The sequence below is a fragment of the Bos mutus genome, chromosome 6 (genome assembly GCF_027580195.1).
Source record: "Bos mutus isolate GX-2022 chromosome 6, NWIPB_WYAK_1.1, whole genome shotgun sequence".
In the NCBI taxonomy this organism is placed as follows: Eukaryota; Metazoa; Chordata; class Mammalia; order Artiodactyla; family Bovidae; genus Bos; species Bos mutus.
The window spans coordinates 6,947,552-6,964,947 of record NC_091622.1 but is presented as its reverse complement, the minus strand read 5'-3'; the positions used below and the strand labels follow the sequence as shown (position 1 = coordinate 6,964,947).

At 40.8% G+C, this 17,396-nt stretch overlaps 1 protein-coding gene across 3 annotated transcripts in view; it reads right to left on the bottom strand.

Moving 5' to 3' along the window:
• Window positions 1-485: 485 nt before the first annotated feature.
• Window positions 486-17,396, bottom strand: part of PRSS12 (serine protease 12) — a 75,672-nt gene continuing 58,761 nt past the window's right edge. For 2 of the 3 annotated variants that reach the window (XM_070371946.1, XM_070371944.1), the window contains 2 exons: window positions 3,397-3,677; window positions 486-912 (listed from right to left, as the gene is read on the bottom strand). In XM_070371946.1, the coding sequence (XP_070228047.1) occupies window positions 605-912; window positions 3,397-3,677 (589 nt within the window). In that variant the 3' untranslated portion in view covers window positions 486-604. The remainder of the gene's footprint in view (window positions 913-3,396; window positions 3,678-17,396) is intronic. The other variant, XM_070371945.1, reaches the window with a different exon arrangement.

Below are 17,396 nucleotides of genomic sequence, written 5' to 3'. Positions count from 1 at the left end.
ATATTCCTAGTCCAGTCTGTTTATAATAGGATTGCTTTACGTTTTTGGCTTTTATGCTTTTCTCACTTGTGAAAGGCCAGAAAGATTCATATGTGGAGGCTGCTTATCAACCTTCAGGGGAAAAAGATCAGCTTAAAAATTACATGAACAGAAAACACTGCCACGTGTATTTTAAGTATAGTAAAGGGTATTTTTTTATGTCAAAGGTAGGCTCTTAATATGAATATATACCATACTGATTAAGTTACAAAGGAGTTCTCAATCCAAATACATGTAAAAACAGCCTTATTGCACAATCAATATACAATAATCTCTGGAGAATGCTGAGAAATTGAGACAAGACAGGATAACGAATGTAGTCTCCTGTAAAACCAATTTGGGTAGGCAACAGTGCTAAATAAGAAGTCATTACTACACTGAGGTATCTGTAACCAGAATGTTCACATCATTCTCAAGCAGCAAAGAGGTACATCACTTTTATCAACACAGAACACAAAAACAAAGATCTCCTCTCCCATTAGTTGGCATCTCTGGCTAAATGCCAATGTTGGAAATTTTCCAACATATTCTTTAAATACTATCTTCTTGACATTTCCATGAAGGATTACAGTTTGGTGACCCTTTTTATCCAAGGTACAAAGGCTGAGACTTCAGTATAAACACCAGGGGAATCCTTGACTCCACAGCCGTATCCCCAGGAGGTCACCCCATACACAACCCAGCGCTCTCCCAGTCGTTCACACACGAGCGGTCCTCCGCTGTCTCCTTGGCAACTGTCCACACGTTTGTGTTCATGGAGGTTTCCGGCACAGAGCATCCTTCGTGTAAACCGACCCTTATAACGATGTTCACAAAACCTCTTGGGAAGTAAGGGGATGGCTCCTTGTTGCAGAGTTCTTGAGTAGGCTGGTCCTATGCAGGCCAAACAACTGAATTAGATTCCAGCTAAAGATCTTAGAGCTATATTTAACAGTTAAATGAACATTTAGGAGACTTGAAGATAGAAGCCCTATTGTGGCATTAGTGTAATTTAAATGAGTGATAACTATAAATGGTTTTTTTCTTCAGTGTTTGCAGTTGAAGTGAAGTCACTCAGTTGTGTCTGACTCTTTACGAACCCATGGACTGTAGCCCACCATGCTCCTCCATCCATGGAATTTTCCAGGCAAGAGTACTGGAGTGAGCAGTTAACCATACTCTAATCCTTCACTGATCTGTTTCTCAGTACTGAAGTTTTTGAAGAATAGCTGAGTAACATTTATGGATTTGCCTGCTAGAAAAGGGTAACCTACGGAAAACACATTTGTGTAGGCTTTAGAATTTAAATTCTCTGTATTAAAATGCTGAGGGTGCAGTCGTGCTAGTTCTGTATTGGCATATCCATCGCTCTAAAACTCATCTACGTCAACTGGCAATTACTATCCTCAATATTTCATGAAGATGATTCAGAAACAACTTTATATACAGACAGCCATAAGTTTAACCTCTTGATGTTAAGGTACTGTATTTACTAGTAAGCCACTCATCTTTGTCTAGTGGCTAAAATGCATAATTGGTAGGTTCTCCATGATAGCCTTTACTTGCATCTAAATTCCACCATTATTGTCCAGTATACTCAACTGCAGTGATTCATTCATAATAAAATCATTTGGTGAAATTTACTTCCTGTGTTACCTCTGTTTAGATGTAGTGTCATAAGGAAGATGACTGAACTTTCCCTGAAGAAGTAATTTTAACACCTACACTTTAATCTTCGACTTGCATCACAGCTCGGCATAGTGTTTCCTTGAGAAAGCATTTACTCTGACCTGATTTTATTACATCATCCAGGAAATGTTTCCATTTTTTATGGCTTCTCTCAGGATTGGTCCCAGTATTCTATATCTGCTACAGGTGTTTCTACATTTTGCTGCTATGAAATAGTGTTGAATCTAAAGAAAGTGAAAGTGTTACTTGCTAAGTCTTTTCTGACTCTTCGCGACCCCATGGACTCCCAGTCTAAAGCCAAGATTTAATGGATAAAATGAACACTGAAATATAATAAATTTATACTAGGTAAAACCTTATTGAAATCATCACCTGTAGAAATATGTATTAGATGCTGTTTTCAAGAGTACAGTTAACAGTGTTAATTACTTTTAATGCAGAGTAGTTAGCCCAATCGTTTCTCCTTATTCAACAGTCATTTGTGAATCGAGTACCTGATCCAGGCGAGACTTAGGAGTTCTGTTTCAAAGACTATCCTGAGCAAGCACTGTTGTTGTTTAGGACGTCATGTCCCATTTTTTGTGACTCCATGGACCATAGCCCACCAAGCACCTCTGTCCATGGGATTCTCCAGGCAAGAACACTGAAGTGTGTTGTCATTTCCTTCTCCAGGGGATATTCCTGACACAGGAATCAAACCCACATCTCCTGCATTAGCAGGGGGATTCTTTACCCCTGAGCTCCTGAGAAAGCACTAGCTGATGTTAAGTCTAGCAAGACAATACAGAAAGCTGTTTGCCTGAGAAGAGCATAAGCTGAACACTATCTGTGGGAAGAATAGGAAGGGGAGAGTGGTGAAGGAGAAACCCAAGTAGGGTGGATCCCTCCTCTTGAACCTCAGCAGCTTTGTTTTGTTTTTTGGCTGTTCTTTATTTAAAAATCTCCATAAGATTTAGTTTGATAAAGGGCTCCATTACAAAAAAAAAAAAACTAATACCAAAGCCCTTTCTGGGTTGTGTGTGTGTGAGTCTCCCAGTAGTGTCGGACTCTGCGACCCCATGGACTGTGGCCCACTAGGCTCTTTTGTCCATGGAATCCTCCAGGCAAGAATACTGGAGTGGGTTGTCATTTCCTTCTCCATTTACTGGGGTAGCTGCATCAAAGTCATCTGGGAAAACTTTGAAACAGAGACAGCCAGGCCCAAGTCCTAAGGTAGCATCTACGTCCTAATGGAAACCATAGTACCCTCAGGATAGGAATCCAAGTTGCATGCAAGCATCTCACACTTGGTGGAATTTCCAAACAACTAAGCCTAAACCCCCTTTTAAGATGTTGCTACCCACTGTACTGAATGGGGTACTGATGCTGAAACTGAAGCTCCAACACTTTGGCCACTGATGCAGAGCCTACTCACTGGAAATGACCCTGGTGCTGGGAAAGACTGAAGGTGGGAGGAGAAAGGGGCAACAGAGTAGATGACGGTTGGATGGTATCACCAACTCAATGGACATGAGTTTAAGCAAACTCCAGGAGACGGTGAAGAACAGAAGCCTGGCGTGCTGCAGTCCATGGGGTCGGAAAGAATGACATGACTTAGTGACTGAACAACAACCCACTGCACACCCAAATGGGTAATCCACACGCAAGAAGGTGGCCGTATCTTCACTGTTCCTTTGGGTTTTCTGTTACCTGTGTCTCCCCATCCCGTTACGTAGCAGTTGTGTGCTCTCTTCTGTGGCCTCTCTCTCCAGCGCGGCAAGCAGGCAGGCAGAACGTGGCTGCTGAGCCTGGCACACTGCTCCTCTGGTCCTTGTAACCTAACCAGGGCGATGTCATAGTCATTGCTGTGCGGGCGGTAGAGCCGGTGGGTTACGATCTGCTCAACTCTGATCTCTTCTTCGAACTCCTCCGGCACCAGCGTGTGATAATCCCCAACCCGAACCACGTAGTTCCTAGTACTGTTACCGTACCTGAGAGGCAGAGAGAGCTCATGGGAGGCTTGTTTCAAACACTGTAAACTGGTCACTGCCTGCCAGGAAGCTTAATAGAGATACTTGTAACCCTTTCTTCCAAATCATTAACTCCTTTTGTAAGTTTCCCCTTTCTTTCCATTTCTCTGACCCGACTGCTCTCTGTCTCCTACTCATGTTTTTTCTTCATTCATTTCACTGTTTAACCCAGGTTACTATCTGTTTTCTGAGAAGGATCAAATGTGGAGGATGAATGGAAAGTAATCACTAACCAGTCATTTTCCCACCATGCAAAAGGATCAAAACAGGAGCGAATGGAATAGGGCAAAATTACAGTCCTGCCTTTGCTGTCATCATTTTTCTGTCATTTCCAAGATGATGACTTTCCCATGAAGTTCCATGAGGGCAGAAACCATGTCTGGTCTAACTCTATATCTCCCAGATAACTTAATTAGCACAGTCCACTTTACTCCCCTTTCCTGTGAACTGAATGTAAACCAAAACTGTTATCTTCAGGCAACATATATTCATTGTATGCTCTCACCTCTTAAATCTCTGTTCAGTGAGACTTGCTTTGACGCTCATTGGAAATTACAGCCCACCCTTGTTTGTCATTCCATTCCCCCAGCACTCCCACTATCCTTACCTGCTCTACTTTTTCCTTTTTAAAAAACTCTACTTTCTAACAAACTATCTAGTTTACTTATATATATTATTCTCTGTCTCGCCCTGCTTAAACTAAAGGTACTCAAGGGCAGGGATCTTAGTTATCTGTGTTCACTGATGAGTCTCACACATCTAGTATAGCAACGCCAGTTAGGTAGAAATGCAGCATACATTGGTTGATTTAATGAATGAATGCAGATTTTTAATGAAATGTCTTTTTTCCATAGGAACTACTCACATAAAAAATAAGCATAATATTTACTCGATTGATAGGTCTCAGCCTGTTTTTCAGCCAACATACCTTGATTCTGATACATCTACCTAAAGCAGTTTCTCAAGCTCAGCACTACTGACATTAGGGACCAGATTATTCTTTAATGTAAAGGGGGGTCCTGTGCATTATGGGATGTTTAGAAGCATCCCTGGCCTCTCTGTTCACTAGATGTCAATTGCACACACACTTACATACACGCACCCAAGTTTGACAACCAAAAATGCCTCCAGACATTGCCAAATATTCCCTATGGTGCAAACTGTCCCCCATTGAGAACCACCAACCTACAATACAAGATCCAGTCCACCTCCTGATCACTTCCTCTTTCTCACTGAAGAGTACAGCACCTTGTTCACTTCCATCTGTGCATGTGTGCTAAGTCACCTCAGTCGTGTCAGACTCTTTGTGACCCTATGGACTGTAGCCCACCAGGCTCTTCTGTCCATGGGATTCTCGGGCAAGAATGCTGGAGTGGGTTGCCATGCCCTCCTCCAGGAGATCTTCCCAACCCAGGGACCAGACCTGTGTCTCTTAAATCTCCTGCATTGGCAGATGGGTTCTTTACCACTAGCCCCACCTAGGAAGCCCCCACTTCTCTGTGGCTACTTAAAACATTCTCAACAGGACTTCCCTGGTGGCTCAGTGGTAAAGAATTCACCTACCAACCCAGGAGACAGGGATTCAACCCCTAGTCCAGGAAGATGGACAACCCCACGTGCTGGGGCAGCCAAGCTGGTGTACCTGGACTGCTGAGCCTGTGCTCTGGGGCCCCAGGGCCACGATCATGAAGCCTGCTCTAGAGCCCGTGCTCCGCAACAAGAGAGGCCACCACCGCGAGAAGCCGCACACCACTGCTAGAGAGTGGTCCCTGCCCACTGCCACTAGAGACAAGCCCACGCAGCAACACAGGTAAAAGTCGCTCAAAGACTCTAATAGCCCTAAGTAGGGCTCTGACAACAACACTTCAATATGTAAAGTGGTTTTCGTAACTATGTCACCTCAAAAACCTGAACAATGCAACAAAGATGATCACCTACTAGTGATGTATGAAACTAACAATTTCCTGAGATTGCTTGAAATGCTCCATTTTGAACCTTAAATTATCACATGTCTTTAAAGTACAGAAGGCTTTTCACATATTGTGCTTAGACTTCTTGTGGGTTCCACTTCAAACTTTAGGATTATTTCACATCCTGAAACTGTAAAAAGCAATAGTCATGAAGAATAATCAGATATTTAAATAACTCATTTCTACTTTCTGTGTATTGATACTGTTGTATTATAAAATTCAATATGTCTCATTAATATACAGGTTTTTAAAGAAAAACCCCAAGTGATTAACTGTCACTGCATCCTTGAAAGTGCTGTTGAAAGGCTGCCTGCATCTCTGGAGTAGAATTTAAGAAATTAATCTCAAGCTTCACTGTCCAGCTCAGGAGGCAGTGGCCACATGTGCTATCAGAACACTTGAAATGTGGATGGTCCAAATTGAGATGTGAAGTGGATGAAATGGGAGCCTATTATACAGAGTGAAGTAAGTCAGGGAAACACCAGTGCAGTATACTAACGCATATATATGGGATTTAGAAAGCTGGTAACGATGACCCTATATGCAAGGCAGCAAAAGAGACACAGATGTAAAGAACAGACTTTTGGACTCTGTGGGAGAAGGTGGGGGGGATGATTTGAGAGAATAGCATTGAAACATGTATATTACCATATGTGAAATAGACGACCAGTGCAAGTTCAGTGCATGAAGCTGGGCACTCAAAGCCGGTCCTCTGCGACAACCCACAGGGATGGAGTGGGGAGGGAGGTGGGAGGGGGTTCAGGATGGGGGGACACGTGCACATGGCTGATTCATGTCAATATATGGCAAAAACCATCACAATATTGTAATTAGCCTCCAATTAAATAATTTTTAAAAAAAGAAATATAGTGGTGAATATTTGCTATAAAAACAGTAAAAATGTGCACAGGATTTCAAACATTTAATATGAAAAAGAATATAAAATATATTGTTTCTGTAGATAATAGGAATATAAAATATCTCAATTTTTATATAATATTTTGGATATACTAAGTTATATGAACTATATCATTAAAATTAACTTCACCCATTTAGTTTTTTAATCTTTTAAAGTGGCTACCAGGAAATTTAAAGTTACATATATGATTTGTATTTGTGGCTCACAACCTACTTGAAGTAGTGATGCCATTTAGCAGACTGTTGCAGTAATCCAGGCATGAAGGCAAGATTATCCAAGACTTGAAGACTGGGATATTTAAAAAATAAATTTCCATGTCCTGTTTCTTTGTTCACTGGCTAAATTTATAGATAATGTAGGACATATTTATGTAGGTTTTTTTAGATGCAAGGATTATTTTAGCTAAGTGTCAAAGCCCTCTTTTGAAGAACAGAAAATATTGTTGCAGTAAAAAAAGTCTTAACTTTTCAAGCCATCTTTCACATTGCAGCCAGAGTGAAACAGAAATAGCCAGATAGAAATATCTGGTAATATAACTACTCTTCTGCATACCCTTCAAGGGGTCCTGACTGTCTACACAATAAAGTTCAAGTTCCTTCAGTAATACACAAATCCATCCAAGAATGGCCCTTGTCCAACACTCTGATACCACTTCCGTGCCACAGTCATTTTAGTGGCTTGAAGAGGTGTCTGACAAACCTATCTTTATTCAAACTATTTGCAGTATCATTCCCCCTCCTTCACCCTAAGATGGCAAAAACTGATTTTAACTTTTAAGTCTCAAGATCTAGGATGTTCTTCCTGCCCTCCCAGAAAGCTGCCCAAGCCTTCCTTTGAACACTCCCGACAGCACTGTCAGAGCATTTACAACAACTTCTAGGACTTGGGCTCCCCAGTGGCTCAGCGGTAAAGAATCCGTCTGCAATGCAGGAGACACAGGTTCTATCCCTGGGTTGGTAAGATCCCCTGGAGGAGGCCATGGCTTATTCTTGCCTGGAGGATCCCATGGACAGAGGGGCCTGGTGGGCTGCAGTCCATGCGGTTACAAAGAATCGGACACACCTGAGGTGACTGAGCATGCACACACACACTAGGACTTGCTAAGATGTCAGGTCTACTCTATTAAAGGCTCCCTGAGTGTAAGGCCATGTTATGCTCACGTTTGTGAGCAAAGAAGTCAGCACAGAGAAAGCTCTTAATAAATATATGCTAAATGACTTCTTTTGGAAGACACACACATACACTCTCATCCCTAAATTAATGAAGTGAAAGAGACATCTCACCAATTGCTATGTTGTAACAACACCATCACAGAAGTTTTTATTTCTTTGGAAAAATAAACAAAGGTCCCCACAAAGATCTACTGTTCTCATTAATGCTGGCTGTTCATGAGAACCACCTGTACCATTTTTAAGACTACAAATGTCCAGGCCACACACACTCTGAGAACATAAAATCAACAGAGCTGATGTAGGACCACAGGTGATCCAAATTCACAGCAGGAATAGAGAACCACCAAAACAACGACTGAGAGGCACCGGCTTAACTCCCGTCCCTTCATGCCTGGAATTTCACTGAAATGAAGTGAGCCTCCTAAAAGATGGCTAATAGATTGCAATCACATGAACATGTACACATTCCATACACAGACACTGTTCTCAGACCAGGGAGATTTTAGCATGTATTTTCCTGTTTAGTCGCTAAGTCGTGTCTAACTCTTGCGATCCCATGGACTGTAGCCTGCTTCTGTCCATGTAATTCTCTAAACAAGAATACTGGACTGAGTTGCCATTTCCTTCTCCAGGGGATCTTCTCGACCCAGGGGTAGAACTTATGTCTCCTGCATTGGCAGGTGGCTTCTTTTAATGCCTAGCCACCAGGGAAACCCATTTTTGAGTATACCCCCAAATTAATATGCTCACCAATCAGGAGTTGATATTAAACTGAGAATAAAAACAAAATATTTTACCTGACAAGAAGGAAAAAATGCACCACTCTTGTTAAAATGAAGTTCTTTATTAGTATGTATACTTTTAAAATCCTGATTTAAGAAATGGGCCAGCTAAACCCAAGAAGTGATTCCCACACTCCTTTCACTCCAGTTATTCTTAGAATAGATTTATGCTGGGAATTTGAAGATCATCTGACATAAGACTGGATTAGTTTGCTAGCCAAATATTTGTCTCCAGTGTTACCTCTCCTAGTGGGTATGATTATATACTTCACAGATAACACTTTGGCTGAGGTTACCAGTATAGTTTTGTGCTTAGAAAGCATTTTCTATGGTTCTAGACTTCTCAAGAAAACTTCTCAAGGAATTCTCTTTCTGAATGTATTTTAAGGTATTTCTAGTTGAACTTTTGTTATTTTGATAGATTATTTTCAAAATTGCTTCTAAAACAAACATTTCAGATTTTGGCTGACACGCTATTCAGTTGTTTGCTTTGCTGAAATGCCTTCCACTCCCCCTCAAATAAAAACTGGATGAAATTCCTAGACAAGTTTGAGCAAAAGAGGATCTAAGACAGGGCAGATGGTCTATTTCAGTTTTTCTGAGATTCTAGAATTAACAATTTTAAATTCCTAGAATTAAAAAGAGAAGAATTAATTTGGGTGGCAGGGTTATTTTATGTGTATTCTCTCTATAGATTTGTCTATTCAAAAAGACAGTATTTTACATCAGCCTGTACACATCTGCTGCTACTAGAATCTGTCCTTGTCTGCTGTCTGAAAGTCAAAAAGTGGCAGACTAAGTTGCTTGGGTGAATGATTCCAATTGCTCACGGAGAAGTGACCTTCTCTGTAAAATCTTTCACTGCCCTTATACACATGTGGTGTGTGTTCAGGAAATGATTTTAGCATGATTGATGCTATTATGTACATCACCAAAGACCTTGTTCTTAAAGAATTCTACCATGTTCCAGGTCATGCTGGAACACAGGTTTAAGTACAGGACACATTTTGTTTTTAAAAAGTAAGTCCCATTACTTCTGTGCCTCATCTTTATAATCTCTAATAATCAAGATATTTCTGATTTTCAGAGCACTAGTCTCTGACAATTTCCAGCTGCTATAGTGTCTCTAGGCAAACAGTCAAAAAGATAAAATCAGTTAAAGCTATAATTCATGATAAAATCAAATTTGTTGCAGAACTACAGAAATAAAAGAATCCTTTTATTGAAGTACATTCTTTCCTTAAAAATGGTGTTTGTTATCAGAACAAGCAATTAAAAGAAATTAGTTTAACATTCAGGAATTTTTCTCTCAATTATATTCCCATACTACCACAGAGAGAGGGTCATTTTATTGTATTTGAATAATTATTTAAAATAGGAAACAGCAAAAGCAAGCAATTTGTATCGTGTAAAATTCACAGGGCAATTGCAAAACAAAAACCTTATTTATCCAGGTTTCTGCTTCAAACTGCCAATGGGATGTTGCATTCCTATTAACACTAGGAAAAATGTGAAAAATGGGATAGAAGGCCTTTAAACAGTGATTCACTAACTACCTCAGTTACCCCTGTTAGCATAAAAGAATGTTTTGGACACCTCATAATATGTGAAAGCTATGAACACAGAGCTGGATTACTAAAATTTTGTCAGCCTGCCAATAAAGTAACTTTATTATATAGAGACGCTATAGGAAATGAGTATAACAGGATGGTGGATATGAGTAATTGTGTTCTGATCTCATCATCCTCAGGCCATCATTCCTAGATTATTCTGATATGAGGATTACATAAAAGAGTGAATATTCTACAGAGCCAAAAAAATAAACATTTAAGAAACTGTCATCCTATAGCATAAAATAACACGGATGGTGAGAGCAATCTATGCTGTATTGTTCAGAATGGCTGTTCAAGAGCACTGGCCCATATTATCACTGCAAGAATTAGCCACCAAAAAAGGCCCCATGAATAAGAAACTATAGTTAGGGCTTCCCTTGTGGCTCAGCTGGTAAAGAATCCACCTGCAATGCGGGAGACCTGGGTTCAATCCCTGGGTTGAGAAGATCCCCTGGAGAAGGGAAAGACTACCCCCTCCAGTATTATGACCTAGAGAATTCCATGGACTGTATATATAGTCCATGGGGTCACAAGGAGCTGGACACAACTGAGCGATTTTAAAGAAAAGAAAATTTGGCTTTTGGGCTTCCCTCATAGATCAGTCGGTAAAGAATCTGCCTGAGGTGCAAGAGACCAGTGTTTGATCTCAGGGTCCAGAAGATCCCTGGAGAAGGAAATGGCAACCCACTCCAGTATGCTTGTCTGGAAAATCCCATGGACAGAGAAGCCTGGTGGGCTGAGTCCATGGGGTCGCAAAGAGTAGGGCACAACTGAGTGACTAACACTTCACTGATAGTTAAAGCAGTAGAAATACAAATGGAAAGGAAAAGGGTGTGAGAGAGCTAATTTCAAAATACAAAATCTAGGTCCCCTCCCAGTGGGCCTTAAGTTAGACTCCCAAGAATTTAAAAGGAAGTGAAAGTGAAGTGAAAGCCGCTCAGTCGTGTCCGACTCTTTGCGACCCCATGGACTATACAGTCCATGGAATTCTCCAGGCCAGAATACTGGAGTGGGTAGCCTCTCCCTTCTCCAGGGGATTTTCCCAACCCAGGGATCGACCCAGGTCTCCCAACATTGCAGGCAGATTCTTTACCAGCTGAGCCACAAGGGAAGCCCTTAAAAGGAAGAGAACCTCTCAGAAGCTAACCACATTGCTTCCTCACTACAGTGTGCTGTGTGCGTGCTCAGTTGCTCAGTCGTGTCTGACTCTTTGTGACCCCATGAGCTGTAGCCTGACAGCTCCTCTGTCCATGGAATTTTCCAGGCAAGAATACAGGAGTGGGGGACTTTCCTGCTGGTCCAATGGCTAAGACGCCACACTGCCAATGCAGGAGGCCTGGGTTCAATCCCTGGCCAAGGAACTAGATCCCACGTATCACAACTAAGACCCAGGGCAGCCAAATAAATAAAAATATGTATATTAAAAAAAAAAAAAGGAATACTGGAGTGGGTTTCCATTTCCCCCTCCAGGGGATCTTCCCAACCCAAGGATTGAACCCATATCTCTTTCATCTCCTGCATCAGCAGGCGGATTCTTTACCACTGCACCAACTGGGAAGCCCCTTCTGTACTACAGTGTCTACAATTCCAGAGGAAAATTCTCTATTTTTGCACATTTCTGAATTTTTAATGATTAAAAGAAGGTTGTTTCAATCCAAAGTCCCTGAACCCAGAAGACAAAATTTGGAGTTTGTTGTAACCACTGGTCACTGTCCTCTAAACACTGGCTTTCAAAAAACTTACTGTAATAAAGATGTAAGTTGTAGTCTTCTTGGGCACTTCAAAACAACAGACCAAGTCAGATGGATGCAGAACACCTTTGCAAAACAGATTTCTCCCTATTAACATTAAGAGTCTTGCATTCTATCCAAAGCAAGTCAGAATGCTGCATATCATCAACTGCCCCTCTGCTTTTTAATCAACTGTCTTTATTTTATACTCTGCAGATACTGGGAAGAAATTCAGAATGACATATGGAAGGAATTATCCATTGATCTAGGTTTAAAATACCACCATCTTCTAAAGAGTCCAACATTCTTAAATATATCCACTATCTGGCAACTGATCCCCCACTTTCATCATGTAACCATCATTTAGGGGGTCTGTTTGTGCCAAGTAATATATTAGACACTTAGTTAATAAACACAAATGAGATGATTACTGATTTGAGGCAATAATCTAGAAGGAGCAAGCCAAGAGAGGAATAATGACCTTTAAACAAACCCAAACATGTACCTTAAAAAAAAAAAAACCTTTGAGGGAACTCAAAAGTCAGATCAAAGTTTTCAACCTCAAGTGGAATTTTTGGACCATTTCCCTACTTTAATACTCTAAGCCTTGAACCCCAAGGTCTATAACTTTTAGCAGAGAGAGAGATCACCTTGAAAGACAAGGAGTCTTGAGCAAGAGGAGGAAAATCTGAACTGAACATACTGAATTATTTCGCTTAAATTCTTAGCCCAAGAATCCAGTTTCTCTGCAGTTTCCTACCTTTTTCTCCAGCAGTCAGTGGGATGAAACTATCTTGATTCTCTACTTTTGTTAATAATAATAATCTTTGATTCCTGTTTTTGAACCCTCCCATAATAACAACCAACATTTGTTCTTAATTTTACAGATACAAAAAACCTTTACATATTTTGAAGATGATTTGTTCCTTGCTGTGGAACATTATTGCTTTCATTTTACAGATGAGAAAACTGAGGCTGCTGTTTATTAAATTATTTTTAATTTAATTATATTTATTATTATTTATAATTATAAATTGGAGAAGAAAATGTCACCCCACTCCAGCACTCTTGCCTGGAAAATCCCATGGATGGAGGAGCCTGGTGGGCTGCAGTCCATGGGGTCACAAAGAGTCGGACACGACTGAGCGACTTCACTTTCACTTTTCACTTTCATGCACTGCAGAAGGAAATGGCAACCCACTCCAGTGTTCTTGCCTGGAGAATCCCAGGGATGGTGGAGCCTGGTGGGCTGCCGTCTATGGGGTCGCACAGAGTCAGACATGACTGAAGCGACTTAGCAGCAGCATAATTATAAATAAATTATTACTTATTATTTAATTATAATAATTAAATTATTTATTAAAATAATCTCCACAAAGTGCAACAATGACCAGTTGGAGGAGCTGGAACTGTAACTTTGGTCTTTTTTTCTTTTTTACTGGTGGTAATTAAGGTTGCCACTTATTTTTTTTTAATGTATTTATCTTTTTATTGAAGGATAATTGCTTTACAGAATTTTGTTGTTTTCTGTCAAACTGCAACATGAATTAGCCATGGGTATACATATATCCCCTCCCTTTTGAACCTCCCTCCAATCTCCTGCCCCATCCCACCAGTTTGATACAGAGCCCCTGTTTGAGTTTCCTGAGCCATACAGCAAATTCCAGTTGGCTGTCTATTTCACATATGGTAATGAAAGTTTCCACGTTACCCTTTCCATGCATCTCACCCTCTCCTCCCCTCCCCCCATGTTCATAAGCCTATTCTCTATGTCTCTTTCTCCACTGCTGCCCTGTAAGTAAATTCTTCAGTACCATTTTTCTAGATTCTGTATATATGCATTAGTATACGATATTTATCTTTCTCTTTCTGACTTACTTCACTCTGTATAATAGGTTCTAGGTTTATTCACTTCATTAGAACTGACTCAAAGGCATTCCTTTTTATGGCTGAGTAATATTCCGTTGTGTATATGTACCACAACTTCTTTATCCATTCATCTCTTGAACATCTAGCTTGCTTCCATGTTCTAGCCACTATAAATACTGCTGCAGTGAACAATGGGATACATGTGTCTTTTTCAATTTTAGTTTCCTCAAGATATATGCCTAGGAGTGGGATTACTGGGTCATATGGTGGTTTTATTCCTAGTTTTTTTTTTTTTAACTTTACAATATTGTATTGGTTTTGCCATATATCAACATGAATCCACCACAGGTATACACGTGTTCCCCATCCTGAACCCTCCTCCCTCCTCCCTCCCCCTACCATCCCTCTGAGTCATCCCAGTGTACCAGCCCCAAGCTTTAAAGGAATCTCAATACTGTCTTCCATAGTAGCTGTATCAATTTACATTCCCACCAACAATGCAAGAGTGTTCCCTTTTCTCCACACCCTCTCCCGCATTTATTCTTTGTAGACTTTTTGATGATGGTCATTCTGACCAGTGGGAGGTGACTCATTGTAGTTTTGATTTGCATTTTTCTAATAATGAGCGATGTTGAGCATCTTTTCATGTGTTTGTTAGCCATCTGTCTTCTTTGAAGAAATGTACGTTAAGGTCTTTTTCCCACTTTTTGATTGGGTTGGCTGGTATTGAGTTGTATGAGCTGCCTGTATATTCTGGAAATTAATCCTTTTCTGGTTGTTTCATTTGCTATTATTTTCTCCCATTCTGAGGGTTGTCTTTTCACCTTGCTTATAGTTTCCTTTGCTGTACAAAAGCTTTTAAGTGTAATCAGGTCCCACTTGTTTACTTTGTTTTTATTTCCATTACTCTAGGAGGTGGGTCATAGTGGATCTTGCTTTGATTTATGTCATTGAGTGTTCTGCCTATGTTTTCCTCTAGGAGTTTTACAGTTTCTGGTCTTACATTTAGGTCCCAGAGGTCTCTGAGACTATCCTCTGTTCTTTTCCTTCTTTTTACTTTATTCTGCTCTTAAGAAGCTATTTCCACCATTTTATCTTCCAGCTCACTGATTCATTCTTCTGCTTCAGATATTCTGCTACTGATTCCTTCCAGAGTATTTTTAATTTCAGTAATTGTGTTGTTTGTCTCTGTATGTTTATTCTTTAATTCATCTAGGTCTTTGTTAACTGATTCTTGCATTTTCTCCATTCTCTTTTCAAGGTTTTTGATCATCTTTACTATCATTATTCTGAATTCTTTTTCAGGTAGTTTGCCCGTTTCTTCTTCATTTATTTGGACGTCTGTGTTTCTAATTTGTTCCTTCATTTGTGTAGCATTTCTCTGCCTTTTCATTTTTTAAGTATTGTGTTTAAGCTCTCCTTTTCCCAGGCTTCAAGGCTGAATTCTTTCTTCCCTTTGGTTTCTGCCCTCCTAAAGTTGGTCCAGTTGTTTGTGTAAGCTTCGTATAGGGTGAGATTTATGCTGAGTTTTTGTTTGTTTGTTTTTCCTCTGATGGGCAAGGCTGAGTGAGGTGGTGATCCTGTCTGCTGATGATAGGATTTATATTTTTGTTTTGTTTGTTGTTTAGCTGACATGTCCTGCACAGGGTGCTACTGGTGGTTGGGTAATGCCAGGTCTTATATTCAAATGGTTTCTTTGTGTGATTCTCACTATTTGATACTCCCTAGGGTTAGTTCTCTGGCATTCTAGGGGCTTGGAGTCAGTGTTCCCACTCCAAGGCTCAGGGCTTGATCTATTCCTCAAGACTGGGAGCCCTGCTGCTCAAAGGACGTCAGACCCACTGCGTACTGCCCTACTCACGCTTTCCAGGGGGCAGCTCTGACCCAATCCTGGATAAAAGTCCCCGGATGCCAGACAAAGTGACAACATCGAACCCTATTCCTATTCCTCCCTGTCTGACTTCTTCTGTATAAAATCCGTCAACAGGCACACCAGAGGACTTTAAAACTTCAGTGGCTTTCTAGATCAGTGTTGTTTTTCCAACCCCTGGGGACCCAGTCACGAACACGTGCGGGCCATACTAAACTTGGTCTTAATGGCCAGATCTCATTCTCTGGTTACCCAGTACCAAGTTCTATTGATTTCTCTTGGGGTCTCTACCTTCTCTCCCTCCTCTCCTTTGCAACCTTCTACCTTTATTACAGTAGCCTTTCAACCAGTCTCCCTTCAGTTCCTACCACAATGGGTTTAATCACTTGGTAACATGGGCCAATTTGAATCACTCTAGAAAAAAGGATAGAAGCACATCTGCAAATATTTTTCATATAATTTGAAGCTTGTTCACAGATTCCTAGATTAATAACTTTGCTTCTCCCCCTCAGATCTATCCCATATATCTCTAATGACATATGTCCTAAAACTCCTCTTTGATCATATTTCAAGGCTCAAAAACCTTTAGTGATTTTGCACTACCGAGTAAATGAGACAGAGATCCACTACCCTGACATCCCAGACCATTCCTGCTTCTTTACTGTAACTCCACTATACACATTCTGGATCCATGATCCTAGTAACTGCCATCCTTCAAACATGCTTTATGCTTTCTCACCACTGTGTTCTCAACATTAGACATTCTCTGCCTCCAGCCTCCACCAATAAATGAATTCAGCCTCTCTGCTTGAACAGACTCCATAACAGAACCCATTCTTCCTCCCACATACATCCCACTCCAGCTTGGAACTGTCCTAACAACAGACCTCTTTCCTATGCTAAAATGAAAATTACCTCCCATTAGCATCTGTGGTATTTGAAGCAACACATAGTAAATTTAATCTGATTCCTGACGCTCGCCCCTTTCTGCTTGCCTTCCCTGGTGCAACATGTTGCTTTCTCGTAGGATGTCACTCAGAACTGAGCACCGTTCTCTCTGTTTTTGCCCCCGACAACAGCTTGAGCACAGTAGGACAGAAGAGCAAGGCTCTTCACTGCTTTGTGTTGGTGCTGTTCTGGCAGGGCTGCCCAAGGCTGATTAACTTTGTGGGCAACCGCATTACCTCACTGAATCTATTAAGGTTTCATGCGTGCTCAGTCACTCTTAGTCATGTCCGACTCTTTGCGACCCCATGGAAGCTAACCAGGCTTCTCTGTCCATGGGATTATCCCAATACTGCAATGGGTTGCCATTTTCTCCTCCAGGGAATCTTTCCAATGCAAGGATGGAACCTGGATCTGTTATGTCTCCTGCCTTGGCAGGTAGATTCTTTACCACTGAGGCTGCAGGTTACTAAAACCCATAAGGTCTTTTTCACTTGTGCTGCATTTAAGTCATGGTTCCCGAACTAAAGGCAGCATTTTATTCTTTATTCCACGTTACTTGTTAGAACCAGCTTATCAAGATCCTTTGCCATCACGGATCCTATCTTCCAACCTGTTATGTGTCCCTACCAATCTCCTGGCATCAAAAAATATAATTAACTTGCCATCAGTGTCCTTTTTCAGCTTAGCTATGAATATGTTGAATAGGGCAAGGATAAGTATTCTGTTAACTCCATTATATTCTTTCTCATCATCTTTCTTCAAATGTCCAGACCATATGCTATTCTATCCAGGAGCAAGAGGGTCTTA